Genomic DNA, 19,021 nt, shown 5'->3' with positions numbered 1-19,021 from the left:
AGCATTGTCTATCTGTATATTTTATTTCATACAAACATTTCTAATAGTTTTTCCATTTACTATTAGTCGTTGCCTTATTCAAATTTTGAATAAATAAAACAGAATCAGGTAAAAAATTGTAATAAACTGAACAATATGCCTTGGCGCACTCTCAAGGTCAGTTGTCCCTTTTATCCCCCTATTTTCTACGCCACTGGAGCAAATCCTTTTTTAATTTTGTTTCAAATTCTTTTATGGAACTAAAATGAACGGTGTTGTAGAAATTGGCCTCTAAACAAAAATCTGCAAGCACGTAAGTAATTTACAAATTAATTAATTATTCATTTAATTTCGAATAATGATTAAGCAAGCGTAAGGAGTTTAAAACAAATAAAGGAATTTTCAACTCTAGAAATAGTAACGTTTGGGATGAAGAAAATCCACACTTTGTTCGTGAAAGGGGATTTCAGCATAAATATTCGTTTAATGTGAGGGTGGGTTTGGTTGGACATTGCTTAATCGGGCCTTAAATTTTACCAAATAAATTAAATGGAAGAAATTTATATGCGCTTTCTGGAAGAATTGTTGCAGAATGTACCGTTAAATATTAGACAACACGATGGAGCATCTGTTCATTTCGCTGCAGCGGCAAGAAATTACTTAAATAGACGTTTTAGAAAAAAATGGATTGGTCAGGGTGGATCCAATTGTTGGCCTTCAAAATCACCTGACTTAAATCCAATCGATTTTTTATATGGGGCTGTATGAAGTCCTTAGAATACGAAGCGGCAGAAATCATTCAATCCCAACCAGATTTATTCTCAAAGACAAGTTTTTTAATGACAAAACGTTGTACAAGTGCACTGAAGTAAGCGGTCAACAGTTTGAATAACTACTGTAACTTTGTCAATTTTGTTATTGTTGCAATACATTGTTGTCAAGTTTGATTTGTGCTATTATTATTTTTATTTTCACTGCCAATTTTCTTATTATTGTTTGAAACTGAGATTATGAATAATTTTTATTTTTTTTTAATTCTTATTATCATTATTGAAATTGAATGAATAATTAATTAATTTGTAAATTACTTACGTGCTTGCAGACTTTTGTTTAGAGGCAAATTTCTACAACACCGTTCATTTTAGTTCCATAAAAGGTTATATAGTTTATAAAGTTTGTTTATGTCAAAACATTACTTTTTTAAGGATCATATTGGTCACCAAATTTGAAAGGCTTTCTTGATTTATGGCAAATTTTGAACACCCAATATCTCAGCAACTGGGCCCCGTAATGCTTCGTATCCCTATATCAAAATAAGTCATTTATTAAGATCTCTCTGTGTAAGAGCGTTCTCGGTCGAATATAGAAACACCCTGTATCATGTAGGCCAATTTGAAAAGGATTCCATAAAAAATTGAGCATTTAAAAAATGTATAACCAACAAGTTGCTTTTTTGACAGTAATTCAAGATTTCCCAGTCAATTCCATAGACTAATATCTAAATCTTCCTCATAATTTACCCAATTGATTGGGTAAAACGGCATGAAAATCATTTCAGTATTTTTTGAATTGGTCACATACAGGAAGATTTGTTTAGTAATCACTAACTATTGGTAAAAAGCCAAATTCTCAGGAAAGGAATTAAATAAAAAAAAAACATAAATGAGTAGAATCTATTTAATTTTAAATATTAATTGATTACATAGTATAGTTTGTGTGCTTGTCAGAATAAAGTATGATATTTACAATGTAATAGTGAAACATAAATTGTACTTAAAAAAAACAATTTTTTAAAGCTCATAATAAGAGATAATCAAATATATTTTTTCGATATCTTCCAATACTTTATAAATGTGATTGTCTGGAAACATCTATTGAATCCAAACAGCCGCGTATAAAAAAATAAACATAGAAAAAAACACATAAGAACAATAAAAATAAACAATTTTTTTCCTCATAAGTAATTCATATTTATCTAAAATTCATTCTATACAAAATTCTTACAGCTCAAACTGTTCCAAAAAGTAAACCTAAAATCATTCAAGAAACGGCGGAGGTTACACAACGAAGTAAATACTGTTTCAAAATTCAAGTTTTTCTCCAAACATTTTACTATTTAATAATCATACAACACTGCAGTGGCTTGTAAAACCATGGAATTGGAATGACAAGATGATTTGAGAAGATTCATTGAACTGATGTGGATGGAAGAAACATGAAAGAAAAGAAAGTAGAGTTAGACCATACTCAGATAACACACAAAGTATACAGGATGACAGAGGAAACGTGAAGGACGACTAATTACGAAGAACACAAGATTCATTACGAATAACAATGTAGATAACAAAGAATTTAACATTCCTCTCTGCTGGATCATGTACAATGAGGAATTTCAAACAAACCGTTTTTCTTGTAACCTCCCCATTAAAGAAAATATATTTTCAACCGTATGAAACAGTCCGAGCTTCAATAACTCGCTCAACATATTCACAAATGTACATCCTTCACCATGGTATTTAATACTAGGGATGTTCCATGAAGAAAAAAAAAACGAATTACCTATATCGATATACATAACAATAAAGTAACAGTTACTAAGTTTATATACATCGACAAAAAGTGTAAATCTGATTGGTCAATGATATAAAAAATAATTGTATGCTATAGACGATTGATGTCGATGAAAAACGGTTCTGAACATAACAATAAGAAAGTCATTGATAACAATAATATTAAAATATCTGTTTTCAATTCATTCATTGTTGATTTATACTTTAAGCGGGGAAAGAAATGAATACAAGAGAAAAAGAAACTCTCATTCTATTCTTGCAAAAGTAAAAGAGAAGAAAAATAAAAAGTTGCAATCAAATTGCTGCTACTTATCAAAATGTGAATATTTTTCACAAATTTTCATAAGTTAAACAACTGGTACGTGTTCGGTTAAGAGGAGATACAGAAGTAGTTGAGTGCATGATCCGTCAAGAAAAATAATAAAACATTCTTAGAAAAAATAAAGAAAAGCAACTGAATTTATATGAAAATGTTTTAAAGAATGAAATAAGATATATTAACGGAAAAAAATAAGGCTGGAAGAGATGAAGACGAAGACTACCAAAAAAGAAATAGAACAAAAAAGGACCTGGGCGCAAAGAAATACAACTAATATTGAGGAAGACGGCAAAAGGAAAGATACAAATTTTAACTCTAAAATATTCCAAATTGTGAGATGAATTTTGATAAGAATATTAAGCAAAAAACTGCAATCGGACAAGAAATCCATTTATTATGTGGATCTGTAGAAGGCATATGACAATGTATCTTTTAGCAAACTGTGGACAATGTTAGAACAAACAAACAACACCATCAGGTTAATAAAATTAGTCCAACTAATATAGGAAAATAGTAAAACAAAAATTAGAACAAACCGGGATTTACCTGAAGAGTTTACTGGCATGAAAGGTTTAAAACAAAGTGCTGCCAATCGCCAAGAGTTATTCAAGATCTACTTGGGGCAGACACCAAAGATGTGGAAATGCAGTGGGATGGAAAAACCACAACACTACAGTATACTTTGCTTCATATAGTAATAGCACAGAATCGTGACACTAGTTAAAAAATACGTAAATCTACCCTCAAACTCAAATTATCTAAGATTTCATGCAAAAGGAATGCACCTAGCAAAACCAAACAACTAGTCTGATATGGTCATGTACAAAAAATGTCAGAGAACAGTATTCTAGCCTAAACAGGTCATAAAATGGGCACCACAAGGGAAAAGGAGAGGATGCAGGAGAGAGAGCTAACAGAAGACTTATAGCAGGATAGAGACAGATGGCGATTACATATATTGTTAGTTTCATCATATGGATTTAATTCTTTTTCAAACTAAAGATTGAAACTTTTTTTAACCAGAATTAAAACAGAAACGTTAATAAACGATGAAAAACAACTGATATTTTTACTCTTTTTGTTGTGTTCAGATTCCGTAAAAAATGAAAACTTATCGATTAACAGTACATAATGAAAGAAGAGCATGGGTCGTTATTAATAGCCCCATCTCATTTGACAAAAATATCAATATTTACTATATTTTCGACACAAAATAATAAGATTTCAATAGTCCAGGAAATGAAGCATTTTGGCTCGCAATTTTTCGTCCTGTCTGTATTTACTTGAAATTTTCACAGAAGGTAGGATCATTTTCTATATCAATAACAATATTGAAGAAAAGATCTAACCTAACCTAACCAAAGTAGTTGGGTCGTTATGAGACTCCCTGTAATATGAAATTGTACTCTACAGCTTAAAATAATCCTTATTTAACTAAATCAAGCCAAATATTACCCATGTTGAGGTTCAAAATGTTATTTTATAATTATTACAATTAAGTATAGTTTTCACCCTTAAAAAACAAAAAGCGTACAACGGCACAGTATAGATAATGAATTAGAGGGTTGAATGAGCCTAATCCCAAATTTTTATACAAATCGACGCAGGACGAAAAACTTGCGAGGTTTTCCCTTTTTAGAGCCTTATTTCCTGGACTATAATTGTTTATTGTAATAACAGAGCCCTAAATATAAGAACTAAAGTATTTGTCTCAATTAATATGTACTTTTGACATATCTAACTACAAATTTTATTCAAGGAGTACATGCATTTACAGAGCATGAAATAACAATGTTTTTTTTTTTAAATAAGGCAGACAGAAATATTTTATCAGCTCGAGACCTAGTAAGCGTAGTAGCAACATTATATAACTAGATACACAGTATTGGAAATATTTTTATGAAACATAGGAATATCGATTGCTAACTAGATTAATTCCAATTAACCACTGGATTCCCACTTCACTTACCAGAGTGAAGTGAGAATTTGTAAGTGAGGATTTTTCTGTTGCTATTAGTAAATATTTGAAGGATGGAAAAGTGCACTCAAGCAATGCTGGGCCAGGCCCTCTCTAGATAGAACGAGGGGAAATATGAATTTGGCTATAGAATTAAATGAGAAAACATACAATAATTAGTTGAGAATGGATGAAGAAACATTTGAAAAACTAATAAATCTCCCTAGAATTGTAACGTACACGCGATAAAAATAGCAGCAAATCAATGTTGCAAGTTGCATAAAAGAATCATCTGAATTTCATCTGCGGATGCTTTTGATTAAGCAATATTGCGTTTTGCATTGCATTGCACATTGTCTTGCATCATGACAAGCGGCCATAATGTAGGTCTCTTGCCTTTGCATCATGGTTGCCATCAACTAAAATTCCATAAGTGAAATTTATCGAATTACTAAGCTCAAATTTCATTCAATATTTGGTGCCTAGCTTAATAATGAAAATAAAACTAAGAGCTAAAAATAACCAGATTTCTCCCTAGAATTGCTGAACTGTATAATTCATTCAAGATCTCGCCTTTAAAGACAACTTTACATGGTGCAAGACAAAGTGTAAGAAATTGCATGCAATATTTCTAAAGTCAAAATATTTAATAGAGTGAAATGGAGGTGAAAAGTAAAATGAACAAGAAAAAAAGTGGTCAATGAATAACTGTTAATATTGATATCTGCTGCTGCCTCGTTTTTGTAGCCTGACGGACATGTGGGTTTATACGTGAAAAGTAACTAGACTTCTCCCTAGAATTGTAGCTCTTGCACTCAAAAAAATGGCAACAAATCCGAAAACGCTGCAAGTGCGAGATCTTGCATGGAACAATCAGCTTAACCTTCATCTGCGGGTGCTTTTGTGTATGTAAAAAGACCTTAAATATAGGTATTTTTTGCATCTATTTGTTTTAGTCAATATTTATTGTTTTAAACATAATTAAATTTAAATAAATCATATTTATAGAATTATATGCAAATTTTTTAACCACGTGTGGATAAACGATTTAGAAACCTTAGTATCATATTAGAATTCACCTTACGAGGAGAAAATTATTGGGATATAACAACAGTATTTCGATTTTGTGTATAGTATACACATTTAGTTGACGCAAACTTACTAAAGGCAAATAATTTTGAAAAAAATCTAATTTGTAATCTGAATATCATCATCAGAATGTTGTTTGTATCATGAAACGAGAATTTTTAATTACCTCACCTACAATTTATCTAAATTTATCTGCATTCTAATGAGATTAAAAATTTAGATTTTTCAACTTATGTTTGGTAATATTTTTGTCTACCTCATACCGAATATACAACGGATAATGCTAGTATTACAATATTATTTTCTTAGTATTGTATACCTATAGAATGAAATCGTATTGCTTCAATACAACCTCACATACTAAAATGATTATCATTTTATTTACAATTCTTATTTCTATATCCTCTCACTATTACACATTTTTTTTACGAAACCTGATTTTATAACTTTTTTCTTGCCTAGCATAGAATAATGTAGATTCTTGTTGGTATTGCTACTTTTTTTTGTTAACTCTTCCTAAGTTTGCAACTGCCCCCTAGAGATGAATTTACTTAACTGCTGAAAAATTCTGTGATTGGTTCTTGTTGGCCGACACCCAGTCTGTGAATACATCTCTGAAAATAAAAAAAATTATTCATCTTTAGAAAATGTGGCAAAAAGGGTACTTGCATAGTTTGACAAAAAAATAGTTTTGGATAGTTTATATACAACTTTTATTATAATTTTTTTCAATTGTTTGATCAATATTTATAGAGAAAAACATTATTGAAAATTCTACAATTTTGTAGGTAGTTTAAACATTTCAGTAAGGCCGCCATAACCTATCATTGCTTATGCTGAGAGCATCTCACAAAATGTTGGTAAAGCAAAGTAGACATTAAAATTTTGTTTTAGCGTTGCAAATCGCAATTTCAAGTCCTGATTTGCATCAATTACACATCCACTATCCTAATCTGTTGCTTCCCGTCCCTTGGGAGCCTTTTACTGCTTGAAGATTTTGCCAAATGGAATATTTGTACTTATAAGTGCCTTCTCCAATCAACCCAATAGCTGCAGTACACCCTTTGCGGAGAAGGTTATGATTTTTGTTCAACAGTAAACTGAGCTTGTGCTTTTAGATGTGCTGAAGTTAATAAAAGTTCTCAAATTGTATCCTATCATTGCTTAAGTTGATAGCACCAGACAATATGTTGGTAAAGCAAAGTAGACATAATAAAATTTTCGTTTTAGCTTTGCAAATCGCAATTTCAAGTCTTGATTCAGATCAGTTACACATCCACTATCCTAATCTGTTTCTTCCCGTCTCTTGGTAACCTTTTACTACTTGATTTTGCCCAATGGAATATTTGAAGAGCATTCTCCAATCAATACAATAGCTGCTGTACAATCTTTGCGGTAAATATTATGATTCCGGTTTCACTTTAGAATTCATTTTAAATTTTTAATAAAGTTGAAGCCAAATATGGAATAAAAAAATGTTTAACAATAGATTTTAAGATATTGTTCAATGCAATATTTTAGACCAATTTATTTAAAAGAAAGATCTTAAACGGAAACTCAAAAGTAAAAAATAAATTCAAACATTGAGTCTCAGTTAAGCTAATAGGTAATAGAGTCAAAATTTAATAAAAATAGAGTTGAGGAAAAAATTAGAAATCATAATAGGATTGTAAGTGGCAAGTAACAGTGGAAAATACATAAATGAAGGATTTATACAATTTCTGTGATGTTATATTCATGAGTATATAATCATTTGTTCAAATTCAAATTGTAGGAGTCTTTAATCTTAATTAAAATCTAGTAATTTGAATGCCAACACTATTTTTATATTATATTTGAATCAACTTTTAACTTTGTCAATCATCATATTAACCAGGAATGAATTTTTAATTCATTTTTTTTTTTTTTAGTAAATGAGTTGATCCAATCTCCATAGTGTCAGAAAACGACGACCTTATAAGCTATTAAGTTATAACATATTTGATCGTTTTCAAAGTTTTGATAAATTTGAAATTAATAAAAAAAAATATGAAAAAATAATACCCCAAGAATAACAAACAAAATTTTTGGATAAAATACTAGTTTGACACTTGTTAAATCAAATGTATCAATAAATGATTGTTTTGAGAATTTATTTCTTGATCCATGTATTTTTATTAGAATTAAAAAAGTGTGTTGAATTAGTAAAGAAAGTAAAGTAGTTGAATAACAAAATTGACTACTATGGGAAAATCAAGACGGGATATTTGGTCTATCACAAAGGACTTTTCACAACATCCAACCATTAAACATTTCTCAAACATTAGAAAAGATGGAACTAAGAGATTGTATTTTAAAAATATATGAAGACGGAGTATCCAGGATTATTTTTCATGTTTCAAGTCAGCCCCAAATTTGTATTCTGGTCAAAATATAGTTGTGATAAATTTTCCTTTGGTAGCCAATCGTAATCATTTTCTTTTCTTGTCTTTATGAGGTTTCATATTTTTATTACAATCATTCGATATTTTGAATGAAATGAAAATTATCAACTTACCGGCAATGGCTAACCACACATTCATTACTGCAGTACTCATCTTCCCATTCGGGATTTGTGATGGCGGGATTAGGACATCCGTGACGTATACAAGCGTTCTGTGGTCTCATTCCTTGACCTTGTCCGACATTAGGTTGGGCAACCGATGTAGGGATAGTGGGTGCCGGGGCTGAAACGGGTGGGGAACTGGACACCATAGGTGGGGGACTCATATGTTGTTGCATGTGAGGAGATGGCTGTTGCATATGGCTGTGAGGTGACACTGAAACGTGTGGTTGTTGTTGCTGTGGGGACATTGGTACATGTTGCTGTTGAGGAACCTGGGTAGAAAATCGAATAAACTACATTAAATTAAAACAATTAGAATCTTCGAAAGTCGAATCAAAATATATATTTTGCAGAATTGAATTTCCAGGGTATAAACATGGTAAAGCGATTCATTTCATATAAATAAGATTGGAGATGTAAAGCTAATTGAAATCTTATAGGTTCACAGTTCATAGAAGAAAGGCGGTTTCCTTGATGGTTTAATTGATATAACGGTTTCATTATTTAGTAGCTAATTTTTAATAGACGACGTTTTGGACTTTGCTACTATTTTAATCATTTCTTTGTTAAAATATAACATACAGAATGGGATTTTCTTTTAAGGATGTCTCTCGTTTCACTACATTTACACCCTAACAGAAACTCTGACACAAATAAGCAGAATCACGGTATCACAAAGAATATATTCAAGTTTTTAATTCTTGTTACAAATATATGGATCTAAGTCAAACTGTATTGTACTCTTAATCGTATAAAAATGTATATAAAAAATTAGTTCTTGTGGTATATGCTCTAACAGACATTGAATTATATTTTAAAAGAAGAAAGTTGAATTAATCGATAATTTTACTAACTTTGATATCAATTCATTAAACATTTCAACTACAGTCAAGACTGTATATATTAATTGATAAATTTAAACTGATCAGAAGTCAGACCTAACCAGCACTTGGTCCTTGAATGAAAAACAAAAGATTCTGTTGATATATTCAAGATTCAATCTGATATTGGGATAAAGTAAATTTAAAGTCAAGTGTATACTTCAATAAGTAGTTCATATTATCAATAATAAACAGTTTTGATTTTCTGCAATCAAATTTGAAATGTTATTGTAAAGATGTTGGACGAAGTATTGATTAAGATCTTACATTTTTGACTGTGCACTTGAACAAATCTTGAATAACATTGATAATTGCAGTACTCGGTATGTGAAATAATTTTCAAATTGAAAATGTGATAACCTGTAATTTCTGCACTGAAAAAAATCACTAATTTGTAACTTACCTGTTGCATATAACTATTGTGTTGCTGTGGTTGCTGCATGTGTTGCATGTTCATGTGGTTTGGCACTGGCCCCATGTTAGTCTGCATCATTCCCTGGTGTCCTTGTTGTGGTGATTGAGGCATGCCTCCCATCATCGGTGGTTTCTTCCCGATGGGGGACTGGGCGGGAGGAGTAGCCGAAGGTGGGGCTGACATCGGAGGTGATGGAATGGTACCTTGTGGTTGGTAGGAAGAATACTGAGGGGGTCCGCCGCCTTGGTAATTGGGATAGTTTCCGTACATGCCTTCGTTTTCGCCCGCTCCTTTAGAGACTAAACTCGCCCTGTACGCCGCCAATGCTTTTAGGTATTCTTTTTTGGCCGCTTCGGTTTTCTTTTTGTAAACCTGAAGCAAAATTTTTCCCAAATATTCAAATATTTTGAAATAATTTCTTAGGATTGGAGTTGAGCTATTCAGCCGATATTCCATATAAACTAATGATTTGTTATTAACAATTGTTTTATCTAAATAAAAAAATTTCTACCACTACTGATAGTATTGATGACTAGGTTTTTTCCTTTTGGTCATTTGTGATTATAGAACTTACTCTACCAATTTAGTTAGCATGAAATCAAATTTATCTATTTGTAGAATCAATTCAATTTTTATGAAATATAAATCATACAAAAATTATTATTATTTAATGGAATATAAAAAGAAATATTGTCAATTGTTTCCAGATGTTCATAACAAACAACTACGCTAATTGAAAACATTGTTTCCATTAATTTTAATTATGTTTTATTAGGTTTTGTACATTGACCCCGAACTTGAGAAATATTTCGAAATATTGTTCATTCAAATTAATTATGTTGCATTATTTAAAATATATTTTTCGAATAGAAGAGTTATACAATAAACTTGACCCATTTCTCTTCATTTTTTGCCATAGTTCATGTTTGGTTCTACGTTATTCTCTTCTTTCCAATATTTCTGTTATCTCTTGTTTCTAAATTTTTTTTGGTTACCATTCTTCCGTTTTATTTGATCCTGTGTCTCAAATAGATCTAACTGGCATCTTATTTGTCATTCCATGTAATAATGTAAACCAATTCAACTTGTTGTCTTCTATCGTTTCAGCTACTGATTCAATACTCAATTCTACTTTTTGTTTGGTTTGTCAGTAATCAATTTTCATTAATTTCCATTTGTTAATATTAGCCAGTATAATGTCCTGGATACCACCAATCCCGTTTTCCCGATGATTTCCTTTATGTCTATAAATGACCTTGAAAGTGTATGATACAGATTCGAAATAGTAGAGATAACATTTGATCATTTCGACTTGTTCCATTCTTTTTACTTCTATTTAACCTCCACATTTCTCTTCTTTAGTTTTCCTCTTTATATCTAGATGTTATATATTAAATCCCTTTCGGTAGATGTCCAAATCTGCCAAATTGTATTCAACTAGGTTTAACCTATAATATCCCATTCTTACTTTTTCAGATACTCTTTTTGTTACTTAAATATTTTATCATTTATAATTATTATAAATAACAGAGGGCTCGGTACCTCTTTATGTTTTAGTCTTTTTATTATGTAGTTTTGAGATTTCAAGTCGTTTTTTCTGATAAAACAACACTTGTTGACAAATAGATTTTTTCGGTTCAGGCTTTGTCAAACTGTTGGTTTCGCCCTTTCAAAACCTTTTAGTAGGTCTAGGAAGGAATTATAATCTAGTAGATTTTCGTATACTTTTGAAACATTACTTTTAAAAAGTAATGATTATAATTTGTGCAATTCTTCTTATAAAGGGTTCGGCAATGCAACAGCAAGATTTGGGATGGGCTTGCAGCGCGCGGTAAAGCAGTAGGAAAAACAGTCACATGGGACCCGAGTAGCTTGCCATTTAGTCTACAATTGAGCATTGGACGGGTTACGCAATTAATGCTTATTATCAAAATGGAGACAGTTTAGTGCAAACGCATCGGGATTTTAATATACCTCATAAGCAACCTGTTCCATCAGACCATGCGAGTAAAATATGGGTAAACAACCTCTAGCAAACTGGATCGTCGTCTAGAAAAAGAAGTGGTAATGCCAGAACGTTCGAACACCTGAAAATATCGAACGTGTTCGACAAGCAGTCCACGTCGATCAACCGATACTCCATCAAGATCTTCGATATCACCCGTGTAAAATACAGGTCTTTCAATCTCTGATGATGGCCAAATTAACAACTCTCCGGTTTCGTAAACAAACAAAATTTCTGATACTGGGTGGAAGAGAACCCTCTTTTGATTCATGAAACACCTCTTCATGCTCAGAAAGTGACAATATGTGCAATGTCGGCAAATGGTACTATCGGTCCGTATTTTTTTGAGGATGAGGCTGATAATTCTGAGGGAGACGTTGCATTGATTCGGAACACTTTTTTACACCTTTCAACAAGACGGTGCAACAAGCCACACTACAAGAATTTCAATAAATGATGTAAGTGCATTATTCACAATGAGTGTCTGCGACTTCTTTTTATAGGGTTATATAAAAACGAAATGTTTGGAACTGATCCACCTAGGGCAATCCCGGCCCTTAAATAACGAATTCGTGACGAGATTGCAGCAATACCTGTTGATATGCTGCGAAGAGTTTTGCAGAACTTGCAGACACGACTCCATGAATGCATAGGAGTCAACGGAGGACGGTTAGCAGATGTAGTTTTCAAAAATTATCCAACGTTCAATACTCTCGCATATGTTTCCGTTTGGGGTTACAGATGCGGCTCCCAGAACGCTTTTTCATATCCAAGTTATTCAAAATCGAAACTACTACATCGACATCATCTATTTTTTCATCAAATCACATGTCAAATATAATCGAAAGAAACAGTTTTGCCTATTAGTTTCGAGGGGGGAAATTAAAATGACGCAGACTTACTGACCCGTCCTCGATGTAAAAAGTTCAGATACTTTCCGTTTTTCTGGTTTCTCAATAATTTTTGTTTTAATCACACAAAATTCCAATACGTTCACTATATATAGTTGGTAATCATTTTTATGTTAATTTTCTCTAATACTCACATTTTTGTGTTCGGAATCTAAAGCGTCCCACATGGACGCCACAATTTTTGAAACTTCTCCGAAACTAGCATTTGGATTTTGTCCTTTGATCGCAGCTTGAGTGTCTCTGAAGAATAACGCGTACGCTGAAACCGGTCTGAAAACGAAATTAAGAATATTCGATAATTAGTGAAATTTCAACATATTTTTGAAATATTAGCGTAAATTATTTTCAATTTTCAATAGAAAAATATAAACACTCAACTCTGTAAAATCGACCAAAAGAGAAATTAAACCATTAACCAATTTCTCCATGAAGTTAAAACTCTGGGAATACTCGTGTATTGAAAAACATCTTGACTAAACATTTGATTAATTATTTGCTTTCAAATATGGCTACTTTCAACCAGTTGCTATCAAGGTTAAAGGTTTCAATAATTAATTTACATTTGTTATAGTTATGGTATAAACAATATATGAAAAATTTTTTAATACGTAGTTGTTAAACTCTTCTCGCTTTAAGATAATTATCAATTCTCAGCTTTATTATTTCTAGTGCCCTATGTCTGATTCAACTCAGAATGAATACCAATAAATCTTTTTGTAATTCTAATCAATTTATTTGCTTTTTGTTTTGTTATGATATTTGTTCTCCAATTGCATGATTACCAATATTGCAAATTAAAATAAGAGATATTGAGCTGACAAGATGCTATAGGAGATCGGTGTTTTTTTTTTCGCTCAAATAAGGAATATTTAACACGCGATGTTGTTTGGAATGGCTCTGATATAGGACTATTTTCCTCTGCAGAGCTGGGTTTGTAATGTTTTTTGCGGTTGTATCCTGCCTGTCTAAAGAAAAATGGCTCGTTGAATCAAAGAGTGTGTATGTCGTAGGCCATTCGACTGATAATGAGTTCATCAGATTACAGTGAAACATTCTGTTACGTTTACAGTACCTCTCGCTATTATAGACAAATCAGTATAGCCGTAACTTCCATTCGCATCGAGTTGTTTTTTGTCTTTGACGTGAAATTAATTGAGAGAATTATGTGGTAGCGAAAATTTATTACGTGCAAAGCATCGGTTTCTACCTCCAACCCGAGTTTATCAATGCAAGTAAAGCCTTTTGAGAGTCCTAGTTCTACGCCTATCAAACAACGAGTTCATCCAAAAGCTGTTGAACTGCACCCGCAGTAGGTCAAAATTGATTTACAGCCTTACATTTTTTATTTGGCCCTTTTTCTCATTCATATCTTTTCATGTTTTGGAGGTATTCTAGGTCGAAAATGACATTCAACATTTTTTAACAATAAATACTTTAAATAGATGCTAAAATCAAATTATGTTGAAAAATACAGACTTGCCTTTAGGATGGCAATATTCATTAGTGGACCAAAAGCTAATTGAAATTTATTCAATTCAACATTTCAAGGACGAATAATTTTACGTAATGGTTTTGTTGAATTGGTCACAAAATTTTTGTCTGGGGATATATCTGATCACTTATTTACGAAAATCATAAACAAATATTAATAGAAAAATCATATTTCGAATTTAGACAGTTTAATTCATTCAAAAGTAGTTTCTATTTTATTTTAATGAAACTCTAAAGCACAGAATCTCGTCCAAGTTGTGTCTAAAAAGGGCATACTAGACTGAAAACTCATTTTTTAGGTTTTACAATGATATTTCTTGTTCATAGCACCAGTAAAGTAATAAAAAATTGATTTAATATTCAACGAATCTTTCTTGGTAGCTCGGAAACAAAAATCCGAGGGATATTAAATTCATAAATAGGTAAATAGCTTCTAGAAGAACGTTATACAAAGAAAAGTGAAAAAGTCAACAAGAAAAACAAATGTATTACATGATACGTGAAATTGCAACAATAAATCTGAAGTTTCAACTCACTGTGTTGGAATGTTTGTTTGTTTTATGGTCCACCTTTTGCGCTCTTACTCCCAGACATGTTTTTCATTTAGAAAAATATGCTTCAGGGACGGACTTATTTTATTCGATTATTGTAAATGGTAAAAAGATCTCGAAAAATTGGAAATCGATTTTCTTTTTCATGGTTATACTTTCGAATTGTGATATTACTAAGTGATCATTCTAAACAAGAAAAATAATAGCAACGTTTTGCCTTATGTGAATATCTTGAGTCAAGCATACACCGCCGGTCAAGTTTTTGCCCACCCCATAATCCATTCAATAAATTTCAAAATAATTAGTCGAGTCAATGAAGCCGTAAAACAGGCAATCTTCGAAAGTTTTTTTTGAATTGTTTTTATAATAATTAAAATAAGAAACATTTTAAAGGAGGGAAATAATTTGTAGTCGAAATTTAATGAATATAAGGTGTTTTTTAAGTAAATGAGATACACGTTTTACATGATCGCTACCCTTGATTGATTTATAAGGCGACGCGACGCCAAGAGCAATCGATACCTTTTTGGTAATTGTTACATACGTCCTTAAAAACCGTATCAAAATGCTTTATTTAAAATACAAGAGAAAGAAACAGTTATTTGCATTATAAGTTCGGGAAGTGATTTATTACGGTACGAAATAGATGTTTATGGACGAGGCGACGAAGGAGCCGAGTCAAGAATATCTAATCGAGTACCTAAATAAACTTCACGGACGTTTATCGTAATTTGTTTTTTTTTATACTGTTTTCGATTTTAAATAAAAAGCAAAATAGACAAGGAAAATGCGTAGGTCAACGAGCTGTAATACAGGCACCTGAAAAAATTGCTGAAGTCATCAATCTTGAGCATCCAGAAAAGTACACCAGACACTGCTTCAGAAGGACCCCGTCAACGCTGTTGACCAACTCTGGGGCTGATATGAATGTTTTAAAACGGTATGGTAGATGGAAGAGTTCATCACTGGCTGAAAAATATGTGGAGGAATCCGTCGAGAGCAAAAAGAAAATATCAAGAATGATACAAGGGGTTAAAACTTTTGTACAAGTGTTAAACCAAAGCCACACATCTTCCAGATTTATTGAAAAAAGAAGTACATCCAGGAATTCTTACAATAAATGTTTGTGGTAACAGTAGTTACACCATTATCGTTAACATTAAAGAATTAGAATAAAAGTTTAGTTATTGATGTTAATTGATTTTTTATTTCTAATTATTTCAACGGTATTGGGAGAATTTAAAAGTATAGTAGAGTACAAGGATACAGTAAAGTGCCATTTTTCGGACTCAAATTAGTACTGTAATTCGAATTTACAGTACAATATGAAAAAAAAAGTATTTACATACGTTTACATGAAATTTTACATCTCGTGGTCCAGTAAATGCGATTCATAGAACGACATTTTATCTCTCTGAGATGTTTACGAATATTGACAATTAACAAGTCAGTGATTCTTATATCAACATTCCTTTAGTTTCATTCGAAAAACAAAAGTTTTTCTACTTATTAATGAGTTAATTTGTGATTATTCAAATTCCAATAGAATCTTAAACGCTAATATTATATATCGCTGATTTATCTAAATGCCAACCCTAATTTTCTGGAGATATTAAATTTATGTTTTTCCATTGTTAAATCTTCAGGTAAACTCTTTAATATGTTGTTTTGCTGCATCCTCTGTTGGAGGTAATGAGCTGAATTGTAAATTCTTGTCTTTTGTAGCTAATGCTATAAAACGTTTTTAGTAGTTTTAGCACCATTCATGGTGAGAATACAATAAATACCTCCATTAAAACATATTTCTTCACTTTGTTCTTGAATCATAAAATTTTTAGCTGCTGCACGTCATTCCTGATCATTAATGAAAATTTTTTATAATATTTGGATATTTTATTAACATAATTTTTGTTGAATAAACTCGTTGCAAAACATTATTTTTGACTGGTTTTAAGAAAAATATTTATCATCAGATGCTGAAGCCATCAATATCACTAAAACATCAATGTCCTCTGCTACAACGACCACATCATGGAAGGAACTATCAATAGCTGATTGTAAAATTAAACGACCACAAAAACCTAAATCATGACATATTTTTATGACTTTTCTGAAACCAAATCTCCTGTGCAATTTTACAATCAATCCAACTTGGAAAGGCGATAAAAAAGCGATGTCTTACAACAGACATGATTGCACGTGCAATTGAAGTTACATTTTATCAAACTCATTTTCAGAATTTTGTTTCTTTGAACCCTTTAGTATAATTTCACTGAATAATAGTTGTAATGATTGAAACATTTGATCACCAGCAGGATAATGCTGGTGATGCATTAATAAGTGGTTCGTTGTATATTATATTTGCAATTTTTTTGATACGAGTAGATTCATTCTCAACATCCAAATGAGACACCACAAAAGATTCATTTGAAATATCATGATGTTTTTTCTTCAAGCAAAAAAAGAGTAGATTGATTGACCTTCATTATTTGACACAACAAGATTACGCACAGCAAACTATTATTAAATTATTACTGACAATAATTGTACTTTCAACAACTATTCTTAAAACCAAAATTAATAGACGGATAAATTTTGAAAGAAAACCACGCGGAAACTGCACACTATTATTATATATAAAAATCGGAGCTGTTTCTGAGGACTTTCAATGAAAAAATTTACTGCGACTAAATACACTTTAAACAAATTTCTCTTTCATATTATCAAGAGAGTTGTAATGATAGTAGTTGACAATTTTGTGAATATAAAATAGTCGAAAAGTTTGTGGTATGAAATTTAAATTTTCTGTCTGTTAATATATTTGAGAAATATGTTATCAGTTTGTTTCTGACGTTCGTTCGGCGTCAATTCTCACTTCTAACCCGACGATTATTGATTTTTGCGATGTGCTATTAAATCCTATTAAAATGTTGAAATGCCATTTTCCCCAACTGCACTTCGGCTAGGGGTGCGACGACGCCGCTTCAGGGTGGGGTGAAGACAGAGACGAATTCATTTAAACCGTTCACTCACAAATACGTTAAAATGAATAAATATGGAGTATTTGATGACGTTGTTAAGTATAAAAGAGAAAATTATTATTGTTTATATAACCAATTTTTTTTTATGGTTGATGGTGCATAAGAATCTTCGTGCACGCGTCAGTGACAAGTCTAAAGAAGCTTTACACAAAGTTTAAACTTGCTGCTTCGATCTATTTTATTATAATGGAGGTCGGATGACTACTAAGACGAATTGTTTTGAAAAATATCTCAAATTGAGACTGTGATTTGTGTCCACCATTAAAAATTTGGTTGCTTCGCTCTGAACGAGAATCAAATACAACCGTGAACTCGCCATACTATTCTGACTTACTATGACAGTTGCGTCAAAAAAATTATAGAAACAAAACATGGCAAAATCTCTTTTCACAACTACTGTACGCGAATGTAGCTTCACAGAAACTGATTACCCACCATATAGCCCTTATCTGACACCGTCCTACCTTTTTTTGTTACCAAAGTTGGAAACCGAGTTAAGGGATGGAAAAATTTAGCAGTGACGATGAAATTAAACATTCGCACATTTTGACTCTAAATATGCATCTTATTTTTATAATGGCATAAAAGTTTTAGTCAGATATTCTAAAAAGTGTGGGAAACAAAAATTAGAACAAAAAAAATGAATAGATCTAGCCGCCCAGATCTTTATTTATGGGGTCGAATGAAGGATCTCGTTTACACCAATAGTCCCACAACAAGAGATGATATGAAAGAATACGACGGCAATATAAAGTGTTTCAATGGAAAAAGTTGAACCTACTGCCCTTTACTTTCATGTACAAAAAATGATGGACGACATTTGGAACACCTAGAGCGCCACTAATTACGTAGTAAGTTTTCCAAGTTGTTAATTGTTGGATTTTTCATATGATTTCTTTAATCATTTGTCAGTAATATTAGCTAGATAACGCTATTAGCGGTAATAATAAGAATATTATAAGAATAGTTTAAGTTACCGCAAGTAGGCCAATGTAAGAACTTTCCATCCAGAATAAATTCTGAATTTCCGGTTGGACAAACCAGCCTATTTGAAGTTTGAAGGCAAATCCTCGCCGTTTACACAATTTCTTAAGATATGTCGGGACAGCTATTTTAATGTTAATTTAGATTAATTTCAAAAGAACTGCTTAAACTTTTATGCTCCTATTTAAATTTGTAAAGAGAAATCACAATATCTAAAATATATGAAACAACGTCCTCTATCAGT

At 31.7% G+C, this 19,021-nt stretch overlaps 1 protein-coding gene across 4 annotated transcripts in view; it reads right to left on the bottom strand.

Annotated features, from left to right (window-relative positions):
* Positions 1-1,642: 1,642 nt before the first annotated feature.
* Positions 1,643-19,021, bottom strand: part of LOC130450896 (TOX high mobility group box family member 3-like) — a 192,452-nt gene continuing 175,073 nt past the window's right edge. For 2 of the 4 annotated variants that reach the window (XM_056789607.1, XM_056789625.1), the window contains exons 6-9: positions 12,845-12,980; positions 9,783-10,166; positions 8,451-8,791; positions 1,643-6,528 (exon numbers count right to left, since the gene is read on the bottom strand). In XM_056789607.1, coding sequence (XP_056645585.1) covers positions 6,462-6,528; positions 8,451-8,791; positions 9,783-10,166; positions 12,845-12,980 — 928 coding nt within the window. In that variant the 3' untranslated portion in view covers positions 1,643-6,461. The remainder of the gene's footprint in view (positions 6,529-8,450; positions 8,792-9,782; positions 10,167-12,844; positions 12,981-19,021) is intronic. The other 2 variants (XM_056789615.1, XM_056789632.1) reach the window with 2 other exon arrangements.

This window comes from Diorhabda sublineata, chromosome 1, assembly GCF_026230105.1.
Source record: "Diorhabda sublineata isolate icDioSubl1.1 chromosome 1, icDioSubl1.1, whole genome shotgun sequence".
In the NCBI taxonomy this organism is placed as follows: domain Eukaryota; kingdom Metazoa; phylum Arthropoda; class Insecta; order Coleoptera; family Chrysomelidae; genus Diorhabda; species Diorhabda sublineata.
Note: the sequence above shows the minus strand (reverse complement) of the source record. Positions and strands in the feature narration are given on the sequence as shown.